Source organism: Anarhichas minor, unplaced genomic scaffold, assembly GCF_050575085.1.
Source record: "Anarhichas minor isolate MPS153535 unplaced genomic scaffold, ASM5057508v1 ptg000136l, whole genome shotgun sequence".
Lineage (NCBI taxonomy): Eukaryota > Metazoa > Chordata > Actinopteri > Perciformes > Anarhichadidae > Anarhichas > Anarhichas minor.
The window spans coordinates 2,660,444-2,675,532 of record NW_027466582.1 but is presented as its reverse complement, the minus strand read 5'-3'; the positions used below and the strand labels follow the sequence as shown (position 1 = coordinate 2,675,532).

The 15,089-nt window shown below is 44.7% G+C and overlaps 1 protein-coding gene across 1 annotated transcript; it reads left to right on the top strand.

The window, feature by feature from the left end:
* The first annotated feature begins 384 nt into the window (after positions 1-384).
* trib2 (tribbles pseudokinase 2) lies at positions 385-7,713 on the top strand. The gene is made up of 3 exons (XM_076084199.1): positions 385-1,795; positions 3,223-3,515; positions 5,510-7,713. Exons 1-3 carry the CDS (start codon positions 1,526-1,528, stop codon positions 5,982-5,984), a joined length of 1,038 nt encoding a protein of 345 aa, XP_075940314.1. The 5' UTR covers positions 385-1,525; the 3' UTR covers positions 5,985-7,713.
* The last annotated feature ends 7,376 nt before the right edge of the window (positions 7,714-15,089 follow it).

The following is a 15,089-nucleotide window of genomic DNA, read 5'->3' as shown; positions in this document are numbered from 1 at the left end:
CCCTTGCTTTCCCTTGAATGACATTTCAGGAGGAAACACATTTGTAGCACAGCACGTACAGTAGCTATACACTCACTGCCTCTCCCCCCCCTCCATCCAATTTACCTGCGTGCGATGCTTTTAGATTCCTGTGTGGAGGGGGGGGGGGGGGGTAGCCACACTACATGGCTCTCACATGACTGCGCTGCATATTATATCTCAGGTCGGAGGCCAATGGGGCTTCGATGTGGGAGTGACGTCAAGGGGGCGGGGTCGGTCGTGCGCTCATGTATGTGTGCGTGCGTGACCGTGCGCGCGCGTGTGCAGCAGAAAGCCCCCCCCACCCCCCCTCACACACACACACATCTTCCGTCAGCTCTCTCTCTCTCGCTCTTGTGCAGGCGCAGTGTGTGTGTGTGTGTGACAGTGTGTGCAGTCCTCCGCACTTGAATGGACTAGATTCCCAGCCACGTAAGAAGAAGCACAGCGGCGCACCAGCGGGAGAGCGAGAGAGAGGATGTCCTGCTGAATCAAGGGATAGGCCTGGGAAAGTCGGCCGGCCGTCCCTATCCTTTCCTTTTTCTTTTAACAGCAGCTCCACGTACAACAAGACGACACTTTTTTTTTTCCTTCCACCCGGAGTAGACCGAGAGAGAGAGAGAGAGGGAGAGAGAGAGAGAGAGAGAGAGAGGACGTCGACTCCGCACGCACACAAAGAGCTTCAGCATTTTCCGGATGGGGTTTTCTCCCTTCTGTGGTAGATGACAATCGCCGTGCGTGGATATGATCCCGGGGAACAAGGCCGTGCACTGACCTGGTACTAGTTAGCCAAGTAAGCTAACTAGTTAGCTCTGCACCTGCTAGCCATCTCGTCAAAAAATTTCGGCTAAATTTAAGCAGCTATATTTAGCTTGCAAAACTTGCTTTATACATATATAAATATTTTTGCTCGTGCAATTTTTTTGGTTTCTGTGCCTGCCAGCTGTAAATTGTTTCCGTTTTACGAAACGTGCCATTAACCGGTAAAGATAAGCTAGCAAACCAGCTGCAGGGTTAACTTAGCCCCCCCCCTTCATTCATTGTAAAAGCTGACTTTTGGGTAGCCTTTGTTTCAGTCTCGTGCCTCTTCTCGCGCTGCTAACGTTAATAGAAATTGCAGCAGGTTTGCACAGAAGGTTTTTTTTTTTGGGGGGGGGGAGCAGCAATTCTGCCATTTTTAGCCCGGTCGTATCTCTTGAATGGAAAACAAAGGGGGGCAATTCTACAGTTGAACTCTGCAAGAATAATAATTATTACAGAACCTTTTTCTGTTGTATGAAAACCAGCTTTGCCTGTTGACAGTCTGCCACATTCCCCAGCAGCCAGGAGCAGTCAAATCAATTATTTGTATTACTTTATTCAAGATTTACTTACAAAAGCGGACGATTTGTCACATTGCACTGAGTTTGTAACAAAAGTAGTGCCTTAATAGAGGAGGAGATCAAAGAAGAACCCCCCCCCCCCCCCTTCACCCCCATATTTTGTGGAGTTTTCACACTTCTTCCTCATGAACATACAGAGGTCAAATCCAATTAACATTTCACGTTATGGGAGATCGCGGCACAAATCGCACGATTTCGAAGAATTGTCTTGCTTGAGGACTACAGAGACGCACCAGAGCTTCAGCCCCAACCTCGGGTCCCCCAGCCCGCCGGAGACCCCGGACTCCTCGCACTGTATCTCCCGCATCGGGGACTACCTTTTGTTGGAGCCGCTGGAGGGAGACCACGTTTTCAGAGCCGCCCACCTGCACAGCGGGGAAGAGCTCGTATGTAAGGTTAGTATGCAACATGGTTATCCTACCTTTTATTTTAATGCTCCAAGAATAGTTTTCTCCACCTTTTTTCTTAAAAATATAATTTTCAGGACAAAATACAGATTTCTCACCCCTTTTTGCATTAATTGCATGAACTATAATGGCTTTATCTCATTACACATTGCTTCAAATGTGCTGAACATGCCAACCTTAGTTGGTGTTTTATGGATTTGCTATTGCAGCAAAGTCCACACCCCTCTGCACTTTTTAATAATTGCTTGAATTGTAAATAGAGAGCAGGCAGAGCAGCCTAATGGAAAAAGTGAATGGGGCGAGCTGCGTGGGTTTGGATTGCATGATGTAACGTTGACAAAGGAGTGAGTAACCACGCACACACGCACTCCTCTCAGTGCTATTCTCGCTCACTCTCTCGTAGTGCAATGCTGTATTATTTCACCCTTGCTGTTTCATACTTGGCAGCAGTCCTCTTGCACCAACATGCACAACCATCGTAACATTTTAAAGGACAGTTGTGCTGAGAGAAAAAACACACAGAGGGGAGGGGGGGGGGGGGGGCTAGGGAACTTTACAAGTTCAGCCAGCTGTTGTCATTGACCCCTCCGACCGTTAAAAAAAGAAACCACTCTTCCCTCAAGGTTGAGGACAACCTAATGGCCTCTCCTCACCACATGCACAGCCTGTATTGACTGTGGTATATCACTGATTATAAGGGCAGCGGGGTTGTCCCTGAGGTACGTCCCATCTTAAGCAGGCTTAAGTGGCTTGATGAATCGAGAGATAGTTACACGCACCGTTGGACTCATGAGGCACGACGTATCCAATAACCCTGCACCTTTTGACTCATTCGAGGCGATGTTTCGTCATGGCAATAACAAACTAATGGCCTTTGGCAACTGCCTGTGAGCTAACTGCCTTTTGACCTCATCTCCTTTTGTACCGGTTTCAATGCAGCGCACACACACACACACACACACACACACACATGCAGGATTGATCAGTCCCTCTAAGCTGGAAGCTGAGGTCACAGCGCCAGACCTGGAGAAGCTGTAGGGGTGTATTTGTATTGACTGCCTGCAGAGGAGTCCTCTCACTGTGTGTGTGTGTGTGTGTGTGCGCTATGGAAACAAAAGAGACACTGCTACCCCTGGCTGCAGTACAATACCATTCTGTAACACAATGCTTTCACTTTGCCTCTGTGCAACCTGACTCCCTCTGCCAAAAGAGTAAACACAAGTTTGGCATCACAAGAAGCAGTACATTGCCAAATTAACAGGACGATTTGAAGCTCTATCAGTTGGATCTAATCTCCAACGTGGGAAAGGGGGATTTGTCACAAACATCGTGGCCCTACAAACAAACGCGTTAAGTCGCCATGGATTAAAGCAATGGACTGTAAATATTCATGCTTTCCCGTCTTCTGATTGCAGGTTTTTGACATCGGCCGATACCAGGAGTCACTGGCGGCCTACTTCGCCCTGGGCCAGCACCAGCACATTAACCAAATCCTGGAGATCTTGCTCGGGGAGACGAGAGCCTACGTGTTCTTTGAGAGGAGCTATGGCGACATGCACTCCTTCGTCCGCACCTGCAAGAAGTTGCGGGAGGACGAAGCTGCCAGACTCTTCCATCAGATAGCCTCGGCTGTGGCGCACTGCCACGAAAACGGACTGGTCCTCCGCGACCTCAAACTGAGGAAGTTCGTCTTCAAGAATGAGGACAGGTGAGTTCTGCAGACAGTCTCATTCCTCTGGTTTCATCTGAACATGATGTAAGTGCATAATGTAACCGTGTCAGTACTGTCTGTGTTATGTCTCGGCTTACACAGAGGATAGTGTAAACCGAGACGATACAAGACTGGCACGCCTCACCCAGATGTTACTCAGAGAACAGGAAGCATTAGCCCTTTGTGTCTCGCCGAGCTATTTCTGTAGGTTTAGTAGAGGATATGATGAATGCATCAGTGAATGTTACGCACGGAATCACACTTCTGGAGCATCGTTGCCGTTTTTCTTCCAAAAGGAACCGAGAAGTTACAGGACGATCAATTGGGGCGAGCTTCTGCCGCTGCTGCACTTCTGTAGGGATCAGCAGGAGAAAGCAGCGCTCTCTGCTGCCCCCTGGTGGCAGCTTTTCAAAACTACCTGCATAAAATCCAGGCATCTGTTGCCACAGCAACTTGAGAGCACCTTTTTTTTTTTTTAATTTTATTTTTTCTAGAAATTGAATTTTTAATAGATGTTGAGTCAGACTCTTTTACAATCGATTGTAACGCTGAAGTTTGTTCGGGGGACAGTTCTGCACATCGACGCCCTCCAGCTCAAAGTGTGACGTCATACTTTGGCTCCGACGGTGGAAAAGGGAAGTTGAGCCGCTTCACGTATTTAGTGCGGGTCCAATGACCTCGAGTGTCACACCAGACTGCCCATGAGCTCTGGAGCCCCCCCTCTTCCATTAAATGATTGATGTCTGGTGGGTTTTAAGAGTGATAGTGCAGGGCAGTATTGGGTCATATTTACTATATGGCCTGTCAAGAATCCTCTTGCACCTTCTCGGTCCTTCTGGCTCAGTGGACTGTTTTCAGAGACTGAGACACAGATGTGCTGCTCTGGCTTGAACCCAAGTGTGTGTGCCAAAAGGCTCGAGTGAAGGAAGGGAACGAGAGCAGACATAAAATGATACCTGAGCAGAGTTCTTCAGCGTGCGCTAGCTCCCTGACATGACTTTTGTCACACACCGCTGTTAGCCTTTGACCAAACAGCAGCCTGTTTAAAGAGCCTGTAGTGGATCAACATGGCTACTTAAACAGGCCCTGTGCTCCTACACCAAGCACATGAGACGTGATCGGACCAGCATGCATTGATGCATAATGATAGCAAATAACTACTGCTGACAATGAACCAGTGAGTGGGCTGATTCCAATGTGTTTGCGCGTGTCACAGATGGCAAAGAACACATTCTTCAGTGCGTCTTGGTTTCCTTTCCTTCCTTCCTTCCTAGTGTCTCCCAATAGATCCTATCGCACACCCCGGCTCTTTGTCTGGTGCATCATGTCTCGTGGACCTCACACGCAGATGGCAGCGTTTGCGCCGCCCCACAAGTGTCTCTTACCGTGCACGTGGAACATTTTCTTGCCTGAGCCTTTCCGGATTCTTTAGTGACATCGCTTCTGAACAACCAGCCGTTATTATCGGCACTCAAGGGTGTCATAGCTGCTGTTGTGGGGTTTTAGAGAAGAATGCAAATGGATGCGATTTGGAGGTGGAAGAGCAGGAGAAGTGTGGGGGGGGGGGGGGGATCCACACTGTCGGGTCCTTGATTATCTGAGAGCAGTTCAATGCGACTTAAGACGACCAGTTACCCATAATTGTGTTTCTTTTGAATTGCGGAGGTCTTTTGGAAAGCCTCTTCGTACGTCAATGCTTTCTGGCCGGGCTTTTATCTCCGTGAAAGGAAATGTCAAACTTAAGCCTTGAGCATTATGTGCTCTACTTCCTCTGATATCCAAAAGCGATGGATCTAAAACACTTAAGATGCCCATCAGAGCAAATTACCCCACTTGAGCGTCTTTTTGTATTCCAGTTTTTTGTTATCCAAACTTGGAACTGCGATCGCAGTTATCACTGAACAGCTTTCACATTAACAGATTATTCTGTGTGTCCATTGTTTTGTAAAGCGGCTTCATTGTGTGTCTTTGTTCCCCTTGTGTGTCTCCAGAAGCCTCGTGAAGCTGGAGAGCCTCGAGGACACTTACATCCTGGACGGTCACGATGACTCCCTGTCAGACAAACATGGCTGCCCAGCGTATGTCAGTCCTGAGATCCTCAACGCCAACGGCAGCTATTCGGGGAAGGCAGCTGATGTGTGGAGTCTGGGCGTCATGCTTTACACCATCCTCGTGGGCCGCTACCCTTTCCATGACGTTGAGCCGGGCTCTCTGTTCAGCAAAATCCGCAGGGGCCACTTCAACATCCCCGAGACGCTCACGCCCAAGGCCAAGTGCCTGATCCGCTCCATCCTCCGCCGGGAGCCCGCGGAGCGCCTCACCTCTCGGGAGATCCTGGACCACCCTTGGTTTGCCTCCTCCGGAGCACTAGGGGGTGCCGTGGCGCACGGCCGAGGAGAAAGGGAGCAGGAGCAGATGGTGCCTGAGGTGAACATGGAGGAGGAGCTGGAGCAGTTCTTCAGCTGAGCAAACACCAAGCACAAAATCGGAAGACTCCGCCACGGTCGGCTCGCCGCGCTCACAGCAGAGCCGAAAACAGTAGTTTAGAGATTAATAGGTGAACATTTGTCTCATAATAAAGGTGTTTCCATCCTGTTTCCTTTTCCACCATTTCATGGAAAACCTTGAGCCTGTCATGACAAATGGCATCTATGCGTCACCTGGCGGTGCAGCTCCCGCTCGGGGATGTTGCCGCCAGACATGCAAGTTGCAAACAATGTAGCAAATGTTCTTTTTTTCGGGGAGGGGGGATCTGTTTGGTTTAATGTGGTGCGCATAAAAGTAGACACATTCACCATTTTTGACACTATGGAAAGCATGAAGGGACAAAAGAACACAGGAAACCAAGGAGAACAATTGAAATGGAACTGACACAGTGCAACACCACACCTTTTCTTACAGATTTAGTTTAGTTTTAGGTGGTGTCAATTTAAACCACAGACCCAGGGTCAGGAATCACAACCCCAAGTTCTATTGTTAATACAACACGCTGATCATCCCTGACCTGGGACCATTGGGTAATAAATGGAGCAGCTTAGGCTTTTTCTCATCATCTACATGGTTTGGCGTCATCTTTGTTTCATGGTTAAGTTTTTGTTTTGTCATCCCATTTGTCTCATTATTTTCTCCTTAACTCCTTGACAGCCTCGTTTTCAGCCTTCACCACACGTCATTCACCACCCTTATATTAAACATTACTTTCTGTCTTTTTTTTGTTTTTAAGCTATTCCACAGTGTTGCGACTGCTGCTTTAATACCACTCCCAAAACCTCAACCGTGAACAGTGTTTCTTGTTTTTTTTCGATAAGCCTCCAAACATGGCATCATGCACTTGATGTGTTGGGTGAATGGACAATTCCACCTATTAAAAATTAGCTTCCTCTTATTTAAATTCATTCATTCAGTTGTAGGGACGAGAACGTAACGTTTATTTAAATTGTAACAGCTATATATATATTATATATATATAAATAAATATATATATTTAAAACTACATTGCAGGGTTTTTCTTTATTCGGAGATTCCTTTTTCATGTATGATGTAGGCAATATCTTGACACAGGACAGACTCGAAGAGGAAAATGTCTGAAGTTTTGGAATACACAACATCTTCAAAGCCAGTATTCCGGTGCCCCCCTCCCCCCCCCCCCCGACAGCCCGCGCCACCCGGTCTCCCTCACTTCTTTTTAAAAACTTGATACGAGATATTCAGTGACAGTATTGCTGCGACATGTTGGTTTTCTACTGCCTGCGTAGGTTCTGTGAAACGGTCATGCTCGGAGTGGGTACCAGTGGACATGTTTTGTCGTATCTCAATGTTACTTGAATTTGTGTTTTTATCTAGTCATTGGCATGTGCCCCATGAATGCTATAGCCTGCCTAGCAGGGGGGGAGGGGTGGGGGGAGGGTGCTTGTTTTTTAAGAAAAGTTTAGAAAAAAAAAACATGACATTTCTCAATTTGCTACTTTTCTGAGTTGCTTTTCAATAAATAAAACTTGCTTTTTTTGTTTTTGTAGACTGAGCTACCTTTTATTTAAGTTGGTGCTGATTTGGTGCTATTGTTTAGTCCTTTTGTTTCATGGAGGGGGGGGGTGGTGGTGCATGGTGGGATATCTGCCTCAGATGTTCTGATTGTATCGTAACAGATTCTGGTGTTTTGTCCAAATTTATTCAGTAAATAAATTGTGAACTGCTATTTGACTCTGTTTTTCTTTTCCACGATCGGCACAAAGAATGAAAGCAACGCGCAGCGTTACACCTCGTCATACTGTACATTGTCACCTAAAGAGGTGATCTCTTCGTTTGCTCCAACATTTTTCATGAAATCGCAGCGTTACGTTGGTCACATGACAAATATTAATAGGATTATAAAATTCAAATCTAAAGACAGACATCAAAATGGAATAATCCATAAATACGTTCTGATTTCTTATCAAAGGACTCCTTTTCTTTGATATTTGACATGAAGACGAGAGACGGCTGTCTAAGTGATTCCAGCCCTGGGGTTCTGCAGTCCATTTCATACATCCATATATCAAAAATACCTTCCAGTGCACTCCCAGCCCAGTGTGCCCTAACGAAAGCACTTTCCAGTTCATCACGAGATTGCAATCACCTTCAATGGATTTCAAATGAACGGGGGGGCTTTTGCTCCAATCTGAACCGCCCTGTCAGCCCCACTTCTTCTAAGTGATTGCACACACGAGGCACGAGGAGAGAGCTCTTTATTCCAGTCATTTTCCCGGTGGCTCTCTCGGGAGAGACCCTTGAACTACAGTCTTTCATTTTTCTGTTCGGTACGCCAACATACTCTGCTGACCTCATCCTGTCTTCGAGGGACAAAAATCACTTCAGATTACATTTGTTCACACAGTGCTAGGACGTGTGTGTAGTCCAACATCTGTGTGTGTCTGTGTTGTTGTGTGTGTGTGTCAGCCCAGACTTCCTCCACCTGTCATGCAAACTAATCCTGATTAAGGTTATATCTGTCAGACAACGCAGGCAGCTGCTGTCATAGCCCAACTGGTCTGTCTCCATGTTTAAGGGATGAATCAACATCCTTTGGCACCCAATGACAATTTTATAAGTGACGTGTCGCTGCTCAGCAACACCTGCTGTTACTCTGTTTTGACAATCTTTGTGTTGCTTATACATTCTCATGCTCTTCCAGCTGATTCCTCTGAGCTGACAGACGTTATTGAAGACTGAAAGTGATTTCACAGGTGAGCTACCGTGGGCCTTCTAAGCCAATCACATTCCAGGCAGCTACATCAGAAAAAGTTCCCAGTTTCCTTGTAATCAAATGTGAAATGCATGGATGGATCACTGTGTATTCAAATGTTTACCCCGCAGTTTATAACCACAGCACATCTTGGTATCCTGCAAATACCTGAGCGACTGAATACCAGCCTGACCTCTAGTGGCGTGAGTGGTGAAAGTAACAAGAGTAGAGATACATCAGAGTAAAAATACTCAGTCCAAAAGAATAGTCCTGCAATCAAAATGATAAAACATAAAAGTGCAGAATATTATCTGCAAATACTGCAGACTTGATGATTACTAAAAAACAATTATAAATAACATGCTTGCATTATTAATTAGAAACTCTTGAGGGTTTCTTTATTATATATATATATTAAATTAAATTAAATTAAATTAAATTAAATAGAAAAGATCTTTTTGCTCCGACTGGCTTCGGCAAGAGTTTGATTGAAAGATGGTTAATCCAATCCGCTGCAACGTATTTCCAATTTCCAAACAGTTTCCAATGAAGACTTCTTAGATGGTTCTGTGTAACAAACCATCTGGCGGGTCGGGTTTGGGCAAAGCAACAGAAGGCCGAGATACCCAATCTTTTAGTGCTTAATATGGGTCAAGCTGGGTCCTGGATGACATCTTCAGGCTTATTTTTTGGGAAAGCTCCCTCTTGAACCACAGAGGACATGATGCTACTGTTTTCACAGGCTGAGTAAGACTCTGCATGACAAGTAAACTGAACTTGTCGTGTAAAACTGGTGGAGTGCCCCTTTAAGGGCTTAAGTGATCATATCAATAACAGTTATAGATTGCTGGCTTAAAGACCTTTATAATGGGTGACTCATTAGAAAGTGTTATAACTAAATGTGTAAGTCTTCTAAATGTTGTTACTGGTTGAGGTGGAGCTAAATATAACTACCTACCATACTGTTGGGGAGTTAAAGCTACAATAAGACATTATATTTTATAAGCCTATCATGTGTTTTGCATGTTTCAAACATGAACAGTGATTTCTAACGCACAATTTTGGCACGAACGCGTGGTTCATTTGAGGCAACCGTTCATGTGTGTTCAAGCTATGTATCTTCATTGCGTTTGGCTGCGATCGCGGACTTGCTTTTGAATTAGTTATAAGCAGTTTCGATCTCTCTACCATGCAATTAGGACTTTGACTAATTAGAGAGCTTCTGCCGAGTACACAACAAGGCTTTGCCGCTTCACAGTGCAAACAACACTCCTGAGGGCAAACCTGACTGATACAAAAGTCAGCACTGGTTTCAAAGATAGATATTTAAAGGTGCAAGGCAAGACCAGAACTGTAGACCAGCCACATTTCCCCACACAGCTTGCTTGTATAGCCTTGTTGACAGCAATGATTCATCTCCTGTTTACACATTCAGCGCAGTGCATTTCCACAATCTGTCAAGCTGACGGTGAAAGCTGTTAACATTCACAAACTTCTCCCAAGACTTGGAAAACACAGTAGTAGCGTCTCACACGCTGGTCTTGTTTGAGCAAAGTAATTGATGTGTGTTTGCAGCTTGTTGTCTCGCCAGGACAGAGCAGTAGCTGTTTAGTTAAAGGGGGAGAACCCTTCAAATCATGAGCTCATTTTGGCCTTTTTGGCACTTTAATGTGTTCATCTAATGTCCTCAGCTCGCTGTCAAAGAGACAAACCGACACACCCCCCCCCCCCCCCCCCCCGAACTCTGGTAAATCCTGCTGTCGCCGTAATCTTCTTTTGCAATCCAATCTCTGAGGAGATTAATGAGTATGAGATAACAGATTTAGGGAGGAAGTGCTGTGGGCTATTTTCTCTGATGAATGGAAGATATTCATGATACTATCTCTCCATGTCGCAGATAGATAGACCGAATAGTGTCAACGTTGATGAAAGGGAATGAAAGCAAAAATGTAGGATATTCCCTGCAGTCATTTCCCTACATGTCATTTGAGGTTGCAGTACATTTATATGTGTTGAATAGGCAGACTGTTCTCTACACAGTCACCTGCTTGGACCCACTACGGTGATGTAGGAACTCCAGTGTTTTGGAGTGTTTCTTGAACAGTTGAAGATTAACCTAAACATGTGATACTCATATGAAGATGCTAATTCAACCTCAAGGCTATATGAGCTTTTTAAAGGGACACTTCACCCCCCAAATTAAAAATATTATTTTTTCCTCACAGTGCTTGTTATCAATCTAGATTATTTCAGTGTTAATTGCCTATTTTTGGAGACTATAGCTATAGAGATGTCTCTCCAATATAATGGGACTAGATGGCACTTGGCTTTTGGTGCTCAAAGTGCCAAAATAAAATTAATTTGAAAAACTATTGAAAGACCTTGTTGTGAGTAATGCAGGAACTATTTTCCTTCAACTATAGTCGCTCACAACAAGGTCTGTGGAATATCTTGGTCATGATTTCTGGACAAAATTCATTGCAGTTGAGTTTGTCACAAGTATTTTTTATATGGTCCCATTATATTGGAGAGAAGGCAGGACATCTCTACCACAGAGATCTCCAAAACTCATTATGTATCGATAAATAGCACTACAGGCAAGAGGGAAAATACGTATTTTTGATTGTGGGGTGAACTGTCCCTTTAGAGTGTGAACAAGCAAAACTTAATTTAAGGGAGCTATCAACATGTCCCTTACTGTCTCTCCTTATTTGAGTGTTTCCTGAGCTACACCCAATCCCCATATGGGATTTAATTCCGTGGTGTCATTATGTTAACCCACAAACAGAAGGAGGAGGAATAGCCCCAAATGATGTGTCATGTGTCTGTGATTACGCATTGGCCTTAGTATTCTGTAAAAGCACACGAGCGGTTCCTCAGCAGCAATAACTATTCTGCAATTCAATTAACTCAGCCTGAGATCAGTTTTCGATTTTATGTAGCTCTGGGGGACAACATTGCTGTCTCAGAGCATTGGAAGTTTTTCCGTGTTCCACCGAGCTGCTCCAATTAAGGTTAATGGCATGGTTGTGTAACGCTCCCGCTACAACAAGGCCCCTTTTCAAGCGTCGCCGCCGCTATTGTGTCTGGGCTTTGGCAGAAACACCGGCGTCCCCTGACGGAGCCAGTAGGCTATAAAGGTGCTTCAGTGAGCCGGTCCCCAGGCGCAGTGCCGTGCACATGGGTACCCTTGGGTGTTCTGGCAGCAGAGTTTTTTCGTGGCAGGGCACCAAAACAAACACACAGACAACAGATGGCCTCTGTTGTCTTCCACCCAGCCACGAGGCCTCTGCCGGCTCTGGGTTACAAAACCCGCTGAGCAACAGAGAACCCTGTGACTCAGTCAGGTGGATGTGTGAAGCAGCCTTCTCATACTGCAAATGACCAACAAGTAAGATATCTATTCTATATCAAAATGTTTCTCTATAACAATTCACCTTATGTTATATCTTCGTGCTAGTAGTCATGTATGGGCCCGGGTTTTCACATTGTCTTCATCTCCTTTGTGTAATACATGTATAACTTACATCTCATCTCGTAAAAGAGAGCATTGTGAAGGTATCAAACAGCTCTTTTTAGTGCACGTACAGTCAACACAAGTAATGCTCTTCTTGAGTCTTTGGCAGAAGAGATTGAAGATGATTGCTTTCAACACTAGGTGGTGCTCAACAACAGAGTGTGTGAGTGGAGGCTGCAAACAGATGGAGACAGTTTTCGCAGCCGGATTCACTGAAGGATTACATGTAGTTTCATGTTATCTTCTGTACTTTCTGGTGAGAAAGGGGGTTATTTTTAAAACACATTCACAGATAAACATACAATATATGTAATATATTGTAATTGTGTTTTTATTGGGGAGGGGGGGTTATCGGATTTGACCCTCAGCGGCCTGGCAACATAAGCAAACAACTGTCATCAGGTTTAAATTTGTCTAAATCCTGATTGGTGCCATTGGAGATATGTGACATCACCATTTTCCAGCCAAACCCTGTTCACTTCAAACCGGTGAGGAACACAAATACAAAAATCTGTCACATGTCAAATTATTTTGGTCTTGTAGGAGCCCATCACGAGTAGCAGCTGATTGGGAATCAGTGCCTTCAACTCTCATGGCTACAAAAACACATTGAACACTAGTAGAGCATGGACTGATCACTGTCATTGTAATGCTTGTATAGCAGAAACCACGACCATGTTAATTTGGTCAGTTACGCACAACAAGCCGTTTAGTATCAGTTTACACCCACCGAACATGAGAGCCCTCCCATGCTCATAAAACATTGCCAGTGAACAACATTGCTTTAAACTCCAGGGAAGCAGGAAGTCGTGAGTGTGTCAGGCCTCACAAGCAGTTGCAGTAAACGGGGAAGCATCGTCCCAATTACGTGTTCCGAATCATTTTATGCAAGTTTGCTCCTATTTGATGCTTCGCCCTGAAATGTTTGTTTTTATCAAGCGTCGCCCCAATTATCTGGTCAGTAAACAGCATAATCAGAGCCTCGAGATGACAGAGTAAATTGGAGAGTGGTCTTGCATGCTGTCTTGGGTTTTCACACTCTTTTGTCAATACCCAATTATCCTCTCGGTTGCTTCTCCCACTGCAAGCGAATTACTTAAAATAGCTTTTTTTTGCTTTCTAATTGCAACAATCCAGATTGACATGGCGCATTGATCAACCATTATGACTTTAAACAGTGCACTACAGACGAGGTTGTGCCGGAGCAGAGGAGACATCACAGAACACATTCTTGCAGGGTCACTGCAAAAGGTATTTTGGACTCGGTCATCTTGTTTTTTGTTTGCTCCTCTAATGGCTTAATAAAGGCAAGTGAATTGTTTCAGTGGTCCAGACATCTGTTGCTGGTAGAAGCCCCTTATAAGGACAGCTATACAGCAGGCATCAGATGAACCATTAGCTTTTTTTTATGTGCCTGCAGCACGAAACCTCACACAGTAATTATTGGAGATGCTGTCCTCGGGGTCTCCAGCTATGAATTAATCAGTTTTGCAGAGCCTAATGTTTGTAATAATTATCTCTGTGTTTGTCAAGGACATCGAGTTTGTCTGACTGTGCTGACCGTCCTTATTAGTTACCAAGATGTATGTAATCCCGTCTGCTGATGTATTCCTTCTAAGAAATAGTATACAATATATGTGAGCTTTCATCTGTCACTGCAGGGTAGATATTACGTTATGCTTTACAACATTTTGTTATCACACAGACATATGGTTTTCCACAAAGGGGACAAATGAGGAAGAGAAATGACATGCTATTTCTGTCCCCGCAACCTTTAGTGGAGCAACTCGCGCTGCTTAATATCAACTGAGAATCACGCAGCCGTTTCAGTCCTAGTGGGCCGACTTGTGGCCCCCCCCCAAAAGCTTTAAATCATCTGGCTCAATGAATCAGAGTCTTGACTGGAGCCAAATTGCCTGACGGTGCCCTGTGGGAGAGATAATTGGGTGAAACAGGTTGTTTTGTGCCATACAGAGGTACACGAGAAGCGGGAGAAAGGAGAAAACAACACAGACTTCTCATTTCAGATAAAACCTCTGAAGCGTGCACTGTCTAGTTTTTGTTCAGACTGAGTTTAGGTTTTTCAACAATGCAGTCAGGAGACTGTAACATCCTGCATGCTGCAAATGGCTAAAGGCTATTTTTTGGCACATGAATAAAATTTGGTGTACACATTAAAAATACAAGCCTTGATCAGTCTAAACCCATGTTAAGTCAAACAGCCAAATGTGTGATGTTATAAACTATGCATGGCTTGAGAATATTCATTTGCCCAAATCGGAAGAAATCAGTTTCATGGACTGAAATATAGAGTCTCTACCAGCCAACTCATCACACATTTTCTTTAATATATGCAATATAATATAAATACATTTTTGACCACTTAGGTCAAAGTGGGAGCAACACTGTGGAAGTGACCTGTCAATCACAAGGTAGCCCCGCCCTAAAGCACACCCTGCTTTATGGTCTGTTTGACTCTAAGTGGACCATAATGTACTAAATGAACATCATGCTGTATTGAAGAAGACTTGAAACTAGAGATTGAGACCATAAACTCATGTTTACAATGTTTACTGAGGGAATAAAAAAGCTGAAAATCTACATAATATGTCTCCCTCAAGTTAATATTGCTAACATGCTAGCAGCCTATTTTCTCATCCAGCAGATACCGAGCAATATTAGCTTTGATCTGAAGTGTCTCCGTCCACCTGATGAATGTAACTTCAATATTGACTCTCCTTTTAGCTCTGCTCTCGGCCTCCACCAGCTCCATGGGGGAAAAATCTGTCTCTTTTTAGCAGCCAAATTCTTGACTATGGTCGTCACCAGTGAG